Source organism: Pseudochaenichthys georgianus, chromosome 15 (genome assembly GCF_902827115.2).
Source record: "Pseudochaenichthys georgianus chromosome 15, fPseGeo1.2, whole genome shotgun sequence".
Lineage (NCBI taxonomy): Eukaryota > Metazoa > Chordata > Actinopteri > Perciformes > Channichthyidae > Pseudochaenichthys > Pseudochaenichthys georgianus.
Genome location: NC_047517.1, coordinates 12,991,812 through 13,012,002, shown reverse-complemented (window position 1 = coordinate 13,012,002; position 20,191 = coordinate 12,991,812). Strand labels below are relative to the sequence as shown.

Below are 20,191 nucleotides of genomic sequence, written 5' to 3'. Positions count from 1 at the left end.
ATGCAGGACTTTGAATGTCGTACAGCCATATTTTTCTTTATATTACAGGGTTTTACTGAATTAAAGGCTCTGACTTCCTATTCCATCACTGGTTCATCTCCATATTTACTACAGGTGGCTGCTCTCTAGGGATGGGGATGTTTTGTGAGTGCCTGTGTCCATTATGTCAGAGAAAAGGGTCATAATGTATTAAAAGATTACAATCTTCTCCTGATGGCGAGGATCCAGACAGCCTCCCAGCCTGAGCCACAGACACATTCCGCTCACTTTCCTGTGAGCTCCTACACATTTTCCATTTTAAAATTCCTCAGACGGCGCGGACATATCGCTCATCGCGCTGTGTTTATAGCAGAGCATTACAGATGATGCAATATTACATAGTTTGTTCAGTGTATGTTGCCCCTCATGTTCATAATGACTTCAGACAGTCCCAGAGCCCACCTGCAGCTCTTTTGTTTGACAGGCGATGGGCCTCAGGGTCAGGCCCCTATGTGGAAACTACAGGTCAATGCTTTCACTGTATACTAAGGGACAAGTGGCAGATGCTGGGGGCCCCAAGCCAAGCAGTAGCACAAGGGCCTCCAGGCTTTTATCCAAAGGAGGAGAGTTGTGGTGCTTTCTTGCGTAATGTCACATTTTCTCCTCTGCAACATCATGGTGTGAACACGTGTATATACCCTAAAGTAAAACAAAGTTTCTGTGAACGTAAGCTTTTTCAAAATGATTTTTATTGGGAGAACTACAATAAAATGTACAGTACAAAGTTAACAATCTCACACTCAATTTGTAGTGAACTGACTCCCCAAAAAATATCACAACTCTCGTTGTCTTTTTGTCCGTTTTGTTACATTCAAAAAGCTTTACTTCTGATAAAGTAGTCAACAGTTCATAGTGCGCATCCCCCTGTACCTACTATGTACAAACCAAACGTGTTCGTCCACTTCCCTCTCCAGCAAACTCAAGACTCAGACTAGATTTCAACATCAATAAAAAAAGAAACAGAGCTACAGGAAATAAGAGGAATGGGGATTTAGAACAGTTTCAGTTGTTTTTTCAGTGTCTGAGTGGTAACAACCTTAAAAATATTCAGAATTCAACACTACATTCAGTTCAACCTGTGTATAAAAGATGCCATGTAGGAAAAATACTTTATTTGGTTAATTTTAAGGCATATCAAGATGGTGAACCCCATAGGCACTACATCATAATAATACTGGGGCACAAGGGATGCTACATTCTTTAGCACGTGGCTGGAATCACAGTGTGACCTTGTGCAAACAGAGAAAAACAAAAATACTTTTTGGTTAATTTATTGACTTGGATTCTTTGTTGCTGAAGTCTGATGTAGATCAACAAAAGAAGTAAGGTTTGGACGGTCTGTACAACCACATCGTTTATACATTCTACAGAAACATCTAAATAGGGATCCTCCACAAAAAAAAGACAGAAAAAGCCTTCTACAGCACTGACACACAACCTCAGGAGCAAACAGCAATCACGCAAACTTTTTTTAATAAACGTAAACAAGGAAACAAAATTAATGAAATAAATATCACATACGGTCTCTTAAATTAAGATTTTTTTTACTCATTTACAATAAAAATAACCAAGTGAAGTTACAAAAAAAGGAGAAAAAAAACAAAATATATATATTACTGTGAAAAGAACATACACTCCACTTTATGCAGATTAATAATGGCGATCATAATTTAAACATAAAAGAATATAGATCTATTGCTTCATCATACTTGATAAATACAGTATGGACACAAATGACCAATGTAGCCTATACTTTTTTCACAAGATAATAAATAAGTTAAATAGTCCATAGCCAGTTATGCACAGCTATGTCAATCACTCAAAAACAGCTAAAAAAAATATATATATTCAACCATCAGCAGTGATTTCCCCAAACAAACCCAACTCAAGAGTGCTTTTTATCCAAGCAACAAACTAGACTAACCAAACGAACCACTGGGTGGCACTGGGAAAAGACAGGTCTGGAATGGAAGTTGAAGCTTTCAGAGAAGAAAAAGAAAAAAAACACTTCGATAAAGAAAAAAATGTTACTTTGAGTCAAGGCATATTCTTGGCAGGATGGGAGGAAATCTAAAAACCGCTTACAGTCTCTTCTTCTTGTCAAGTCATGTTACCCACACATCTAATCCCAGGAAAAGTGTGGCTTGCCTGATAGAGCAAAAAGGGAGAGGGGCTGCCATGAGCCCTCGGGCAAGGCACTGATGGAATGCCTTCTGTTTGCTATCTAAGTTTTAATACAGCTATATTACATACAAGGAAAAAAAGACTAACTGATGCCAGGTCAAGCACACTTTAAACTGTCTGAAGCTTTATTGATCCCTGTGGTTGACATTCTCTTCTCTTGCCCCCCTCCAGGGAGGTCAGAGCAGGGTCAGCACCCCTGGAGCTGGTGGGGAATCAATGTCTTACACTAAGGCACATCGGCAGGGTGGTTGTAGCTGAAATGGGATGGAGGGGGTTTAACCTGGTTCCTCTGCTTGAAGGACAGTCTAGCTCACTCACTGACACTGCCCTGGTCCTTTCATTAACCACCCTGCCTGACCCGTCCATAAATCCATAAGAAAACGATTAGTCATCTGAAATCGACAGCCTGCTGAAGATTGGCAAACGCCTTCCAGCGTCCAGACTCGGGGACTCGGAGCCGCTGAGGCTCCCGGAAGAGCTGAGGGACCCGCTCGCATAGCTTTCCCGGTCAGAGAGCGAGTTTGGTGGGCTGGGAGGAGGCTCGAACACCGGCGACCCGCTGAGGCGGCGCAGCGCCTGCAAGTGGCTCATGTTGTAGGTCGGAGGGGAGGGAGGGCACTGACTGCTCTGCATGTTCCCGTAGTAGGCACTGGTGGAGTGGTTGTTGGCGTAGCCACTGGGGGTGTGCACAGCCAGGGGAGCCAGTAAGGCTTTTAAGTCCTGTCCAGGGAAAGAGAAGGCACTGTTGATGCAGGACATGGAGTTAGGAGACAACACGTCCTCGTAGAAGCTGGAGGTGGACGTGCAGGAGGAGGTGGTGGTAGGGGGTGGAGGGGTCCGGGACATGGGACTGTCGAGCAGGGGAGACTCGAGTCCGTGGTGGGTGGAGAACCCGGAGAAACTGAGGCTGTGGTGAAGCTTTGGTCTGTCCCTCTGGGTGTAGCCGAGCTGCGGCGGCAGGATGTCCCTCTGCCCGTAGCCGCACAGCTCGCGGGCTGAGCGGGACTCCCCCGCCTGCATGTTAGCGTTGGTGGGCGGAGGGGACCGGCGCTCTTCGGCGTTGTGTATAAAGTGACACCGGGGACCATACGGGCAGAAGCCGATGGTGTGGAAGGTGCGGCACGGCTCTGTTTTGTACTTAGGGTGGCGGGACAAGCTCCTCAACTCATGGTAGCCGTGAGCGAACTGACATTTCTCCCCGTACTTGCAAGACCCGTTTTCCTCAAATGGCCTGCACAGCTCTGTCTTGTAGCGGGTGGAGTTGATCTGAGAGCCGGGCTTCTGCTGCAGCAGGCCCCGGTCTCCGCTGTCGCTGTAAGCGCGGTCGCGGAACTTGTTCTCCTTGTTCATAAGGGCCGTGGCGGTGCTGTTGCAGGTTGGTATGTTCTCCTTCAGGCTGCTGTAGGAGCCCATAGAGTATTTGTTGCCGTTGTTCATTGCCTCCACGTTGCTGGTTGAGTTTCTGCGGAAAAATCCCGGCGAGAAGGGGCTACCGGAGCCCGGAGACGTGACCGGAGCCCCCACAGCTTTCTTGTCCAGCATGCTGTTGATGTGGATGGCGTTCATGTTCATGCTTTTATCTTGCTGTAAAAAGAAAAGATACAAGTTAGGCTCACATTTGGAAATTATTTTGACCACATGGCATGTTACGTTTGCCTGCAACGTGACAACTTGCTAAAACTTGAAGCAGCTTATTCAACTCTACATAAAAGTGCTTCACCCTGAATGCAAAAGGGAAACACATTATTGTTGCATGATATACGCGTTTACCTTATAAAGCATTTCCATGTCGTAGAACGCAGACAAGACTGTCGCAGACATCTCGTTTCCCCAAGTTTGCTGCACTCCCTCTTTCATGGAGGACCGACCAGGATCCTTGAACGCTACGTGCGGAAACGGTAGTTGGTGCCACGACTGGTTTTGGTTGTGGAAAAAGTTTGTGTTCAGTTTAAGTCCGTAGAAAATGAAGGGAAAAAGGGGGGATAGGTTTGTATGGTGGAGTTGTAGGTGGCTTTATGTCCTCCCCTCGAGAAGCGCTGAGCCAGAGTGCTTCACTGTCCGCTCGAGCCTTTTTACATGGGTATAAATGCCTTGCGGTGGCCGGGGAGGGGCGAACTCAAGTCGGTGCAAAGTTTTGCGAGGAGCCGCCTCCTCCCCGAAAAAAACTTCCATTCATCGGTTGGTCGCCTATTCTACAACACCACGCCTTGAAATCCAACCCCAGGAACCCCCCGCCTCCCCTTTTAAACTTTTTTTTATTTTTTTATAACACAACCAATTTTGTGGAAGTTGGTTTTGCTTTTTTGGTTGACTCTCGCTGAGAAAGAATGTGGAAGCATCAAGGGACGTCTACTATGCATGCAAGCTAAAGCACATTAACCATCCACACATATCATTAATCAGTACGCCTTGCTCAACAGCTCTACAACTGACAGCCTTAACTCCTCAGCAAAGATGTAAACCAACAGCCCACCCCTCTAGCCTCTGTGGACCACCATACTGTTGGGAGCTGACACATGTATTTGTAATGGAAGGAAACTCTGCCTCTCTCTCCCTGTGGATGGAGTGAAACCACAAGTATGAGCAGAGAGGAGTCCAGGCAGAGTGCAGCACACATTTTAGAATCCACTGGTTGCATAATCCACTTCCACAGCCTATTCCAGTCTACTACACATGGAACACATACAAGTTAAAGCCTGCTGTGCTCACATGACCCACTTTTCTTTTGTCTTTAAAATGTTGCCTTCACCTTAAGATCAGAAATGCCTCCTAAAGCACAACATGTCGAGTCACTCCAAGCACAAAATGGATTTACTTTGTTTAAATCTTTTAAAGCCACTCTCTAAATTCCTTCCCTGACTTGTTTTTCCCAATCTCAGCCCAGACTGCAGGAATGTGGTTTTCATGTGGTGCAGCAGAGCAACACTGCCCCCATGAGAGGAAAGGGAGAACTGAAGATCAAGAATCGTGCGCCACCTGCTGAGAAGAGCTGGAGCAAGATGTTAACTGCACTCGGGATCATTTTGCAGCTATGAAGTCACTTCTTTGTGGATACATTATATTCTTTCAGACAGGATACAGCATGTTTTAGTCATCCTCAGTCCTATCCTTTTGGTAAAGTCAAAAAAAGCTGCCATAAGTATTGTTCAGCATGACGTAACCTTCTCAGCATGTCAGCATGTTCACATGGAAATGTCAAACTACTGCTGGAGTTTTATCAAGTTTTTAAAAAAGAACCACAGTGGAAAGATGTCAGCGTTGGCAGCAGAGGACGCGACTCTATATCAAGAGCTCCACAGGACACATTTTGGCCAGGAGGGTGTAAAAACCTTGAGCGACACATATCACCAGAAATAGCCGGTTTCTGCGACAGTAACCATTAACCCTTTCAACATAGGATCATAATCGGTAGAGTGGTTGTAAGGAAATGAATTCATTTCATTTCAAACCTTTATTTATCCAGATTGGTCCCAGATCTCTTTTTCAAGGGAGACCTGCAGCAATTAGGTTCCACATGAAACATAAAACAGTAGAGGATATCATACAACATATTTACAAGCTACATTTACATACTTATCAACATTTACAAATACAAGAGCATTTCACTCAGACTTGCTTTAAAAACATTCAGAGGAAAACAAATATATTCTTTTAAATTTCTTTCGCTGACATGAGTCAATATAGGTGCCGAATGGTTTGGTTGGAGAAGAAGAAAAAAAATAGCAAAAGGCGAAAAACAAGTGATACAAGAGCTTGGAATCTACTACTACCAACCCTAAAATTAGTCTGAGGGCTGTCCCAGGACTATTTGCGCTTTGCAAGTTGTGATAACTGGTTTAATGTGAAGGACAGACACGGAGAGGCTCCTCCTGAGAAATCCCTAGAACATGTCCCTGTCCACAGAAACCACTCTCCCATCACACGGCTCGGTTTTTATTGGGGGATGTTGAGCCGTTCCAAAACATTACATCAGTTCTACTGTAACAGGGAAGATGGCTACCAGGGAGGGAGAAGGGTCCAGCTGTAAGAGAGGGCAGCGTGAACGCACACACACACACACACACACACACACACACACACACACACACACACACACACACACACACACACACACACACACACACACACACACACACACACACACACACACACACACACACACACACACACACACACACACACACACACACGCACGCGCTCACACACACACACACACACACACACACACACACACACACACACACACACACACACACACACACACACACACCACACACACACACACACACACACACACACACACACACACACACACACACACACACACACACACACACACACACACACACAGCGAGAGGACAGTAGTCCATTGTGCCGTCCTCCTAATTACATAAGCAGGAAAAGTAGAGGGAAGCATAAAAACAACATCCAATGGGAAGAATCCTGCAGTAAATTAAATATCACAGGAAAATAACACCTCGTATAAACATACAGTAGAGACGAAGCGCATACTGAAATACAACTTTGGGAACGTGTCAGAGACTTGCTTTCAGAGTCCCATGCTTAAAGCTTGTGTCGCCGCACAATTGCGCCATTGAAGTCAGAACTGGAAGCTTTAGGCGCAGAGTTGTTTTGTTCCAACCTTAATTCCCTAGTAGACGTGGAGAACGGCCTGTGTACTCAATACTGACACTGTTGAAGTCTGTCGCGTGACACATTCCCACTGATAGCAGAACAGAGCGGCGAGTGTTGTTTGTGCACATGCTCCTGCTGAGTTATTGTTATGGCTTCTGCACACACATTCACACGGTATTCATTTTATTTCTATGTTTTCTCTCTCCAGCCTCTTTGCGAATGTCTATCCCTTCAAGAAAAATACAACTTTGCCATACTTTGGTTTGTTTATTAAAAAAGACATCAGTGAACAGAAGAATTGAAAGACATTTGGTAAATTAGGAGAACAACAATTTTAAGACAGAGACAATGACAGAATTAAAAAAAAATGGTTCCTTCATTCCCTTGAAATGATAATAAAAATATCACGTAGCCAGTCTGTGTCCAGATGTGTTGAAGTATTTATCTGACAACTCTTCCTTTATTTCAACCCTAATTATCAAAATGTTCCCTTAAGACTAAAAAGTGTGCTATTTACTGGTCTACCTGAGCCTGTCCAGCACCTCCAGAGCCAGCGTGGCCCTCTGGAGTCGCAGCAGCAGCCGGGCGTGCTCCATGGTGAGGCAGAACTGCGGCAGAGCTGGGAGGGAGTCCAAGGCATTCTGGGAGCTCAGTGCCTGGGCCTGGGCCTGAGTTGACAGTGTTTGGATCTGGTGGACCTGGTCCTGACCCGGGACCTCTGGGGCCTGGCTCTGCTTGAAGCCCAGGAGGAGGGAGTGAACGTGTCGGTGGAGCAGATTCACCCACTGGACAGGCTCCGCCCACAGGTTCAGACCCCCCTTCTCAAACAGGAAGTCCTCATCATCCTGGGCACAAGCAAAAGGAAATGTGATTACTGGGATGTTGATTTAAATCAGTATTGTTTGGTTGTATTTTTTCTGCAAAAGATCAAGTTGAAAACAATTCCTAAGTTGATATGATGGATGCGATAGCAAATTGTTGCCTATATATACCTACACACATAGAGCAACATTAGCATAGCGGTTGTGTTTCTGGACCCCTCCCTGATAAATGAGGTGTCAATATTCACTCTCTGTAAAATTGGTTTACATCAGAACATAGAAGGTGGACAGTAAATCAAAACAGTAAAGTTAAGTACCCGAAAAACTAAAACCATCAGCTCTAATACACAAAATGACTGTAAGTTAATTTGTTTTTCAAGAGAATGAAGTCAAGAACTGGAATCCAAACGCAAAGAACAATTTAACTTAGCTAACAAACAAAGTTGAGGTGCTTTCATAGAAAATGATAGACAAATGAGAATGATAGAATCTTCATTAAAACTGCAAGTTGTGCATTCCTCTCAAAAACAGCCCCAGGTACAAATACTGACCTGTGCAGCAGCTACTGCTGAAGACCATTAAGCCATCAGCCACAATGATTTACTGTTAGTTTGATTAAAGGAGACACAAAAAGGAACTCAACTGGAACAAACACTGAACAGACGAGCAAAAACCTTGATGGATTAAAGCCTTTAGCTATTTTGACTACTGCTATGACCAGAGAAAAACAAGGGCAAGGAAAATAAAATATAGTGCAGTCTGTCCCTGTGAATCCACACTTGCGAACACCATCGTAAACCAATCTGAAAAACTGTTTGTGATTTCATCGTGTGTGCATTAATGTCCTATCAGTGCTCTACAGATATCTTGCATTGTTCCTTCGTACTGTTGGATGATATGTGGTTGCTCTGATCTCGCTAAGACCAAGCTACTCTTACGGCCCGTCCACACTACAGCTTCGACAGCTTCAAAAACGGTTTCCAACGCGTCTGCCCATTCACTTTGAATGGGGTGACGTCACGTTGCCTCGCTTTTCGCCGAACTGAATTGTGGGTAGCATAGCGGTCCGTCTCCGGCGTCAGAAGTTGAATGTTCAACTTCTGACGTCGGAGACGCCGGAGTAACCAGCGCCAGCCAATCAAATCATATGCCAGTACAAGCTCTAGCCAATCAAACCACTGCTTGTGTGTCAGGGGCGGGAGATTCATGTGATTGGTTGTTGGTCGAGCTTCAGACGCGCCCAGCTCCAAGCTTTTTCTGAAGCTGTAGTGTGGACGGGCCGTTACTGTTACGTGATGACTTCTTACCAGGCTGGAAGCTTCCTCTGCCACCGCTTCATAGTTAGCCTCTTCGTCTCCCAGCAGCCACTCTGTCAGAGCGAGGGCCCCGGCTGGGACCTGTCCCCACAGCTCAAACAGCCGGCACAGGAGCCCCACACCGGCGTCCAGGGCCACCGGAGGACACACAGACGCACCCGTCACATCTGAGGACAGAAAGAGGAAACACATTTATACAAAGTCTGTAAACAGTGTTTTGACGCATGTGACTTATGTGCCACTTTCCCCCCACCCTTAGCCCTTTGTAGGACTTTCATTTCAGAGGCCATGTCATAGGTGACCGTGTCAGAAGAGCAGAGGCTCTGCAGCAGAGGCGGTTTCACCTTTAGTCTGAAGTTCAGCCTTGGAGGGACCAGAGGACCTCTGCCCTGGTTCTAAGGTTATACTCATAAGGGTTACGGTCAGGGACAAAACTAGAAGAACAACAAAAACGGCTAAAATTGAACCCAAATGATCAAATGTCCAAAATCTATGCTTTATCTTAGGCCAACATACTACGTTGACCAAAACAGTAACTTTACCACGCAAAACAGAAACCCTATCCACTGTAAGATACATTATTTAATAATTATTTGCTAATTATTATAAGTTATAGGTAAAAAATGTCTATTCTGTTATCCTTTTCAAATGTAATTCAAAATCATCATGACACTTTTTAATTAAATCTCAGGTCAAATGTCTTGACCATATCATTTTGTTATCTCTTGTTAGTCTTTTAAAGTTAAGTTATACCTAAAATATACTAAGTGTACATGTGTTTTAATTGATTGATGATTATATTCCATATAGAAATAAGCTTTTGTTACAGTACGACTAAGCTTAATATAACTTAAGCTAGGTTTTTACTTAGTATGAATCACTTCTACTGACTCTGATAGTTATAGTATAGCGAGTCGTAATCACTACATACATGACATGTTTCGGATCGCAAAATGAAACCCTGGTTGGTGCACGACCAACACGGACAAACAAACAACTCAAACGGACCGAGTGAAGACCTTCTTGTTGATCTCTCAGTGTGTTTCCATACATGTTAGTCACACAGAGTTCTCTCAGATGTCTCTGCCCTGTACACGGGTTTCTAACTGGCTTCTACAAGAGTGGATTTGCGTAACGTAGACATAGCTAATTGAGTACTGTGTGATGGGTGGCAAGACAGGAAAGAACATTCCCCGAAGTGGTGTGTCCCTGTATCCAAAATAATTCAATCCAAAGTCAGACTAACTGAAATAAATCATTCGAACTAAGTGTGTTTCCACAGCTGAACTCTAGACATTTTGTGTGCGTCAGTTACTGCGACGCAAGCCAAAAAACAAGGGGAAAAAACCTTGTCGAGCTGTTACATTATGAAATATCAAATAAAATATCCAAGTTCTTCTCAAACATATGACAGCAAGGAAGAAATGTAGTTACTAAGTACCTATATGTGGAAGTTTCCCCGTCGTAAAGCCTTTGATGTGGGTATGTACCGTATGTGCTGCTGCATGTGGAGTTGCAGCGTTCAAATGAGTGTACTGAATGATTAAACGTAATGTAGTGAGTGTGTGTCTTCTCTGGGCTTGGACGTCCTTCTGGGAAACACAATTATAACTCATACAAGCGACCACGATCAGGGTGTGCATGAGAGGATTCAAAAGGATTCCTCACCAACGCACAGAAAGAGAAAACGATGCCCGTAACTTCCTGTAAACGTGTTAATTAATGGATGGCCTGCGTATGCGAGTCGGACCTTCATGTGGATTTCTTTTCAGTGACAAAACAAATGATGTGTTCTTAGTCATCTTGCTAATTATAGTATTGAACAAATAGTACTCTGTTGCCATAACGCTTGAACACACAGTATTTTCAAAGGCAGGCCCGACATGAGCCCGTACTCACCGTGTTGTATACAAGAGGAAGTGCAAGGACACACACTTCAAACAGAGGGAAAACACACCGTATTACTTCATTTTACGCAGCAACTATCTGACCCAGAGGTTGTGTGTGTGTGTGTGTTGTTGTTGTTCTCCCACCTTGACCACCATCACCACAGCTGACACTAAGATAACACCAGAGACTTCAAAAGGCTTTGAGAGACACTAGCCAAAACACTACCACTATGGGAAGAGAGGAGGGAGGTATCCAGACCCCCATCGGCACACATACAGTATACAACACACACACACACACACACACACACACACACACACACACACACACACACACACACACACACACACACACACACACACACACACACACACACACACACACACACACACACACACACACACACACACACACACACACACACACACACACACACACACACACACACACACACACACACACACACACACACACACACACACACACACACACACACACACACACACACACACACACACACACACACACACACACACACACACACACACACACAGGCTCGGGAACCCTGTTGTTCCGCTTCAGAGGAAGGCGTAAAATCGGAGCAGAGCCTGAAGTCTGAGCGGAGAGGGAAAGCGGCTCTGAACATTAGAGGCTGCTGATTGTACCGTATTAGGAGGAGATTTAAGAGTTCAGAAGCTTGAGTGACAAATTCCTTTCTTTACCTCTCTCCGGGACAGCCCGGCCTCAGATGTCAAGTCTTTACAGCCCCCCTCATTAACATTAAGGGATATAATATGAAATGTTAGCCGCATTCAATCTATCTACTTTTCCACAGAGGCTTCACACATCACTTAATGCGATTTCCCTCCTGGAGCTTTTGCCCCGTTTCTCAAGGGGATTGTCTTTCACGCTGTTACTGGCATGTGTGTTGGGTGTGAGAGTACGTGTGTGTGTGTGTGTGTGTGTGTGTGTGTGTGTATGTGTTGGAATGAGTTAAGTCCTCAGTAGGTATTGTGTGCATTGAAAGAGTGTGTGTTTGTGTTAGACAATCTCGCAAATGACAATATTAGTGCCATTTGGTGGATGAATTGGCTTGAGATGGTCGTTAAGCCTGTGTGTGTTCATGTGTGTGTGTTGTGCCAATTGGCTTCCACTGGCACATACTCCATCCACTGGCATCCTATGGTACATTTGAGCTGGGCAGGGCAGGAGTGTAAGGGGAAAACTTAACCTTGTGCCACTTGTGGAAACTGTTGTACCATTCTGAGCTATTTGAAACTCAACTGAGATCTGTGGTTGCCTTGTTAGAGACCCTGGCAACCATGTCAGAAAGGGCTTTATATGTAGATTTGCCTTTTATATTTCACACACTATCTTCTTTGCTCAGTTACACTGCCACCATTACCTTATAGTTACATGCAAAGGCTCTAACTATGAGCGGTGTCTGTCCTGTTCTAAATGTTAATCTGTAGCAGGTTGTCCACATACTGAATCCACCTAAATTAACCTACCGCTTTATGTACTGCATGAAACCAAAACTCAATGTTGATTTATTTGATGTAAAAACATAAAGGACATACTAAGTAATGTAACAAACATACTTGTAAACCCAAACATTGACCTTGTACTAACCTTGACCCCGTACAGTACTTCTGTTGCCTTAACTCAACCAAGTCGTTTTGTTTCTATTCACAAACTCAACCACATGTTGAAAACGATAGTTACGGCTGTAACTACGGTTCTATGAGTCCCGGATGACCGCCAGAGGCGGTGCTTTAGCACTGGATATGTCCATGCCTCCAGGGCAGCCGATCTAATCAGCTCTAAACAGCTCACCCCCCAACCGAAGGAGGGGGGGGGGGGGGGGGGGGGCTAGCAGCCCCTACACCGGGCCCAGGCTGAAGGGGCGACTTCCTAGCCGATCCACTTTAGAGGACAGCCTGTTTCTAGTCCTTCTATTGGGGGGAGCACACATAGCCATCGCTCCCTCAAGTCGCCGGGAACGGCCGAATTGATCTGGAGGAGGACGTGACAAGGAGAGGTGTCTGTTGGCTGCTGCCAGACGTTCCACCTCAGTGATTCGAGCCACTCTGAGCACCCGAGGCATGCAGCTACAGCTCATGCAGGCGTTTACCGTGAGAACCTCCCTCAGATGCTCGAATTTCGTCCCCACTGACCGCCAGAAGAGGCCGAGGCAGGAGGGGCAGTGGTCGTGGCCGTCCTCGGGCTCAAGAGAAGCCATACAGGCGCTACCTGAATGAACCCTTCTGTAGGTAGCCAGATGCAGCGTAGCCGGGAGCGGGTGCGGGAACCCAGCCTTCACCAGCTACCTGCTTAATGGAAAGAGTAGAGCGTTGCTGCTACTCGCCGAACAGAAAGAGGGATGTAATTACACCCACGTTACCGGCAGAGGGAGCGGGAGCGAGAGCACTGCCTTCACCTGGCTGGATTAATAAACACGGCAGTTCAGCGTCTACCAGGAGCGGGGGCGAGAACACTGCCGGCTGAGTTAGAGACGAATGCCAGATGCAGCATAACCGGGAGCGGGTGCGGGAATGCAGCCTTCACCCGCTACCTGCTTAACGAAAAAACAGGGCAGTTCCGCGTCTACCAGGAGCGGGGGCGAGAACACTACCTTCACTGGTTGAGTTAGAGACGAATGCCAGATGCAGCATAACCGGGAGCGGGTGCGGGAACACAGCCTTCACCAGCTACCTGCTTAACAGAAAGAGTAGAGCCGCGCCGCTACTCGCCCAACAGAAATAGGGATGTAATTACACCCACGTTACCGGCAGAGGGAGCGGGAGCGAGATCACTGCCTTCACCTAGCTGGATTAGTAAATAAGGCAGTTTACCAAGAGCGGGGGCGAGAACACTGCCTTCACTGGCTGAGCTAGAGGCGAGTGCCAGATGCAGCGTAACCGGGAGCGGGAACACAGCCTTCACCAGCTACCTGCTTAACGGAAACCAGGCAGTTTAGCGTCTACCAGGAGCGGGGGCGAGAACACTGCCTTCACTGGTTAAATTAAGACGAATGCCAGATGCAGCGTAACCGGGAGCGGGTGCGGGAACACAGCCTTCACCAGCTACCTGCTTAACGGAAAAAACAAGGCAGTTTAGCGTCTACCAGGAGCGGGGGCGAGAACACTGCCTTCACTGGTTAAATTAAAGACGAATGCCAGATGCAGCGTAACCGGGAGCGGGAACACAGCCTTCACCGGCTACCTGCTTAACGGAGAAACAAGGCAGTTCCGCGTCTACCAGGAGCGGGGGCGAGAACACTGCCTTCACTGGTCGAGTTAGAGACGAATGCCAGATGCAGCGTAACCGGGAGCGGGTGCGGGAACACAGCCTTCACCAGCTACCTGCTTAACAGAACAACAAGGCAGTTTGGCGTCTACCAGGAGCGGGGGCGAGAACTGCCTTCACTGGTTGAGTTAGAGACGAATGCCAGATGCAGTGTAACCGGGAGCGGGTGCGGGAACACAGCCTTCACCGGCTACCTGCTTAACGGAGAAACAAGGCAGTTCCGCGTCTACCAGGAGCGGGGGCGAGAACACTGCCTTCACTGGTCGAGTTAGAGACGAATGCCAGATGCAGCGTAACCGGGAGCGGGTGCGGGAACACAGCCTTCACCAGCTAAACAGAAAAACAAGGCAGTTTGGCGTCTACCAGGAGCGGGGGCGAGAACTGCCTTCACTGGTTGAGTTAGAGACGAATGCCAGATGCAGTGTAACCGGGAGCGGGTGCGGGAACACAGCCTTCACCGGCTACCTGCTTAACGGAAAAACGAGGCCGTTTGGCGTCTACCAGGAGTGGGGGCGAGAACTGCCTTCACTGGTTGAGTTAGAGTCGAACGCCAGATGCAGTGTAACCGGGAGCGGGTGCGGGAACACAGCCTTCACCAGCTACCTGCTGAACGGGAAGAGTAGAGCGGTGCTACTACTCGCCGAACAGAAAAAGGGATGTAGCTACATCCGCATTACCGGTAGAGGGAGCGGGAGTGAGAGCACTGCCTTCACCTAGCTGGGTAAAATAAAGAAGCTTAACAGTATACGCAAGACGTTAGCCGAGCGGCTGCTGCTAACGATCAAGCGAGATCAAGTCAAATAACACACATGTTTAAGACCAGATAACTAGCTTCTAAAGAATAGAATAGCACAGAGCCGTAGTTACAGCAGTAACCATGGCCAGGGCTCACACGGCATCTAACCGTAGTTACAGTAGTAACTATGGCCAGTACTTACACGGCTTAGAACCGTAGTTACAGTCGTAACTCTGGCCAGTACTTGCACGGCTTGGAACCGTAGTTACAGTAGTAACTATGGCCAGTACTTACACAGCATAGAGCCGTAGTTACAGTAGTAACTCTGGCCAGTACTTGCACGGCTTGGAACCGTAGTTACAGTAGTAACTATGGCCAGTACTTACATGGTTTAGAACCGTAGTTACAGTAGTAACTATGGCCAGTACTTACACAGCATAGAGCCGTAGTTACGGTATTGCCTATGGCCAGTACGTGCATGGCTTGGCACCGTAGTTACAGTAGTAACTATGGCCAGTACTTACGGCTTAACCCCGTAGTTACAGCATTAACTATGGCCAGTACTTACACAGCTTGGAACCGTAGTTACAGTAGTAATTATGGCCAGTACTTACGGCTTAGAACCTGAGTTACAATAGTAACTGTGGCCGGTGCCTAAAAGTGTCAGCCAACGGCTGCCCACTAGACAATATAATATTGGGAGGATGAAATCCTCCTTAATGGCCATACATGCAGAGCACACGGCACACACAGTGAAGATTGTTCTCTGCATATCGTCCTAGTGCTAGGAGTCTAGTACTAGGAGCAGTAAATACAACGATATAGCGCTACTGCAACCATACCATGTGTCTACCGGGAGCAGCAGCGAGAGCACTGCCCTCACCGGCTGAGTTAAATAATGAAGCTTAACCGTACATGCAAGGTGTTAGCCAAGCGGCTGCTGCTAACAATCAAGCAACCAAGTCAGAACACAATGTTAAGACCAGATAATTAGCTTCTAAGAAAGAGAACAGCCCGCATAGAACCGTGCCTGGTTACAGTAGTAATAATAATAATAATTCCTTACATTTATTATAGCGCATTATCAATGACTCAAAGCGCTTTACATATACACACATTGCACATCATACATGCAATGGTCAGATACTGTGGACAATACCCACAGGAGCAAGTTCAGGTGAAGGGTCTTGCCCAAGGACCCACCGGCTTTACAGACGCAGCAGCAGCGGGTTTCACCCCTTGATCTGATGATCATTGCACAGCGCACTGCGCCACACCGTCCATCTTCACGCCTCGAGGTCATCGAGGCGCTTTTACAAGTATACATTGGTATTATACATGTACTGTGGACAATACCCACAGGAGCAAATCCGGGTGAAGTGTCTTGCCCAAGGACACAACGGCATTACGCAGTGGCGGCGGGAGCGGGTTTCGAACTGGAGTTCCCCAGCACTCCCCCTTGATCTGATGATCGGATGCACAGACCACTGCGCCACCCGTCCCTAAAGTCAAAACCTATGCTACAGGGAGCGGGAGCACTGCCCTGAGTTAATAGTTAAGCTCAACAGCAAGGTGTTAGCCAAGCGGCTGCTGCTAACAATCAAGCGACCAAGTCAGAACACAAATGTCAAGACCAGAATAATAGCTTCTAAGAAAATAGAAAGTACTTACCTTACTTTCTGCATCTAAACGAAAAACGGGTTTAAAGTATGACCCTCTGGGCTTCCATACTAAATTGAATGAGGCACGCAGCCAAAGCTGGGACTCAAATGCTAATAATAGCTCGGGCACAACGCCACAAGCAGAACTTTCAAAAGAGCATAAGGGCAACTTTATGGGAGAGGAAGCGGGAACACTGTCGTCACCAGAAAGTCTAAGCCACAAACAATAAGATGGTAATCAGAACAACTTGGCTGGGAGAGGGTGTGGAAACACAGCCATCAACAGCAACAAGCTGACACCAACCTGTCTGTCGAGGCTCTGCACAGCCGGCCGCAGCTCCTGGAGGACGCGTCTAACGACCCGTAGCTCCGACTGTCAGTCACGAAGCTCCCCGCGGCCAGCTGTTTGCAGAGAAATCCCTCAGATCAAACGTTCAAACCTGAACGCTGTAGGCTACAAAAACGTAGCCACGGTACCCTCGCGCAGCGAGAAGATGAAAGGAACAGATCCTCTGACAATACCGGCTGATATAGCCGGTGTCACGTGGGTCACAGGTGACTTTGTTGTTATTGGTACTCGAGCTGCGCATGTGCGCAATGGACATATCCAGTGCTAAAGCACCGCCTCTGGCGGTCAGTAGGGACGAAATAGAACTCCAACCATTTCACATGATGTGATTGGTGCAGTTTGTCCCTTCTGATGCATTATAAGATAAGATGAGATGGACCTTAAATAATCGCCGTAGGGAAATTCACGATGATTCGGTTGTCACAGCTAACGGCCATTTAATGGGCTGATGCCATTTAAAAATACATAAACATTTTCATTGTTGTTGTTTAGACAGTTAGCATGCTCACATTTTCTACAGCGAACTTAGTGCAACATGTCATACAGCTAATATGAATCCGAAGGTTTTTAGTTTAGAAGGTATGAGTTATGAATTCCATCTGTTTATGAAGACTGATGTAAGTTTACAAGACTTGATATAGTTAGTAACCTTGAGCTGTGATAGTGTAGTCAAATAACTTTTTCTATGGCCAAAGGATGAACTTATTTCGCTTTCTCAATAAAGTTTAAATAGCATTGCAAGCCATATTTTGATTAATGTTCATAACTGCATGTTTTGACATGCACCAAACAGGGAAGTACATTGCTTTGTATACTGATAGCAGTATAATGTTAGTGTATCACATATGCACACAATTACAACTGTTTGTAGTATAAACTGGGATCAATTAAAGTGTTGTTATTGCCTTGACATGAACTCAGGCTGTTTGAGTCTGGCAGACTGTAAGACTGAACCAATGTCAACTCCATTTTAAACATCAATAAAAATATAAAAGGTGTATAATATTTTCTGTGTGACTTATGGCGCATTTCCACTGCAGCGCGTAGCACGGTTTAAGCGTGCCGTGCCAAACCCGGCCCGTTTTTTGTTGCGTTTCCACTAGGGGTGGTTCCGGCTAACGGCTTTTCACAGTTTTTCTGGCCCTCCAAAATCCAGGTTCTTTCCGGGCCTACAACCGGGCTGAGTATGCTAAACTAGTGAGAGAATCGCTGGCAAGGGGGCTACAACTATAACAAAATGAACATATTTGACCGTGATTTAATTGTAATACACGTTTCAAAATGATGCCGAAGTAACAACATACTGATACCGGTTAGTAAAAACCATGAATTAATGCTTTGACAAGTCTGCAGACAGACGGCAGGCGAAAAACCTTTTTTAATGCGTGTTTCCCGAATGGAGATCGGCTAAGCTAACGTTATATATGCTCCGACCGTCCACACTCACAACAACGGCCTACAGACATAAATAAATCAGCGACTGTATTCGCCATGACACAGATAGTCTGTGGTTTGTACTTGTTTAATTGTTGTCTAGTTTCTGAACAGATATGAGGAGCTGTGAGCTCTGAGGGCTAACAGCTAACGGCTGCTGTTGTTTTTCTGGGGTTTTCATTGAAGATGACGTCACGACTCCGCCTACACTGCGTTTCTATAGTTACTGCCCCAGCTACTAAACTGTAATGGAAGCGCAGCATAAAGTGAGCCTGGCCTACCAAGGCCTAACTATACCGTACTAAGCCGTGCGAGGCCCTGCAGTGGAAATGCGCCATAAATGTGCTGAATAGTGGAACCAATTATCAATAGCAGTACAATATGATGACAATATCATTGGATGTCAGTTAGTTTTTAAACATCAAGGTTATGCAGCAGCCTCATTGTGTCTGAACAACAGTCGTGTCATTAAAGTCCCTGAATTAAATTAAGAGAGTGAAGAGACCTTTGCTGTTCAGTAAATCCCTGCTGAGCCTCTGCAGCTGGGGGGGGGGTGTCAGATGTCTCATTGAGTGGGGGCAGACCTGGAGGGGGAGGTTTTTTTTTTTTCTTCGGCCGGCTGTCAGAGCATTGAAATGAAAGAAAACACTTCCCGCCCCACAATCTTCCACTGGCTGGTGTCATCATGTTCACTGTACTGGGAGTCCATTCCTCTGCTCAGCCACCCATATCTGAGGGATTTAGGTAAGAAGCCCCCGCCCCAACTAACTGCATCAACGACAGCCATCCCACCTGGGGGCCGACAGACCACCGTACAGTTCCCTTAGCTACACCTGCTCCCCCCCACAGTCAGGTCTGTATTCCATAGAGGTGGACAAAGACTGCCTGTCCAATATGGTTGCAATGATCTGTATCAATCTATGAACAGATTTATTGATCGGAGCTTCTGAAAAAACATTTTCAAAGCTTAAAAGTTCATTATGCTGGCGTAAAACCAACACTTTCAGTTTCAATACATACTGTAAGATCACTAACCAACAATAGAGCTGCAAGGATCAGTTGATTTATTGAGTAATCAATCCTAAGTAACGTATTTGTTTATGATCGTTTCATTGTTAAAGTTATTTTTCATCCAACAAATGGCAGAAAATGCTGTTTCCTTCCTCTAAACCAGGGGTTCCCAAAGTGGGGGTCGCGAGACCCTGAGTGGGGGTCGCGAGATGATTAGAAAAAGAAAGAAAAGAAAGTAAATAAATGTAGCAATTTTTTTAATCAATTTTTTTAATTATTATTAATAATAACGTGTGCATAGACATTTTTCAGGCCATCTGTATAATTTCTCCGCAACGAGGCTCCCCCTTTGACAATCCACTAGCGCAGTGTTTCTCAAACTTTTTCATACCAACTTAACCAATACAAAAACACTCACGGAACTTCACAAATATCCAAAAACAATAGGCCTGCTTACCCATTCCAACAGTATATAACAAATTACAGCCTAATAATGACAGCTTAACCTTCTCTACATCGCCTCGTTCACACATTAAATCAACAATACAAATACAACTACAGATTATATAAGCATTTAGGCCCGGCCACACGAGGACGAAAACGGCTAAAAGCATAGGATTAACGCAATCGCAAACAAGCTTCCGTCCACACGCAATATTCACCGGATAGTGTCTGTCCACACAGACCGCTCCGTTTAGCTCCAACCGCTGGAGAAGCTGCAGTACATATGCAGGAGCCTGTACGTGGCGCTATAACTTCCTCCACCAAAGCAGCGAAGAAGCATGGTTGTCATGGTTGCCCTTCTG

General features: G+C 46.0%; 2 protein-coding genes across 2 annotated transcripts in view; both read right to left on the bottom strand.

The window, feature by feature from the left end:
• Window positions 1–710: 710 nt before the first annotated feature.
• Window positions 711–4,300, bottom strand: zfp36l2 (zinc finger protein 36, C3H type-like 2). Its single transcript, XM_034100645.2, has 2 exons — window positions 3,994–4,300; window positions 711–3,807 (listed from the first exon to the last, which is right to left on the bottom strand). The coding sequence occupies exons 1-2, from the start codon at window positions 4,078–4,080 to the stop codon at window positions 2,608–2,610; spliced, it is 1,287 nt and encodes a 428-aa protein (XP_033956536.1). The 5' UTR covers window positions 4,081–4,300; the 3' UTR covers window positions 711–2,607.
• Window positions 4,301–7,112: 2,812 nt separating this feature from the next.
• Window positions 7,113–20,191, bottom strand: part of LOC117459754 (tRNA (32-2'-O)-methyltransferase regulator THADA-like) — a 141,955-nt gene continuing 128,876 nt past the window's right edge. The window contains exons 38-39 of the mRNA XM_034100852.2: window positions 8,987–9,162; window positions 7,113–7,703 (exon numbers count right to left, since the gene is read on the bottom strand). Of these exons, the coding sequence (XP_033956743.1) occupies window positions 7,380–7,703; window positions 8,987–9,162 (500 nt within the window). The 3' untranslated portion in view covers window positions 7,113–7,379. The remainder of the gene's footprint in view (window positions 7,704–8,986; window positions 9,163–20,191) is intronic.

Bases quoted from the DNA above. Each gene is read 5' to 3' on its own strand.
- zfp36l2 (XM_034100645.2), bottom strand. From the start codon at position 4,080: ATGAAAGAGGGAGTGCAGCAAACTTGGGGAAACGAGATGTCTGCGACA. The intron at 3,808-3,993 runs GTAAACGCGTAT...TTCTTTTTACAG, and splicing joins ACATGGAAATGCTTTATAAG to CAAGATAAAAGCATGAACAT.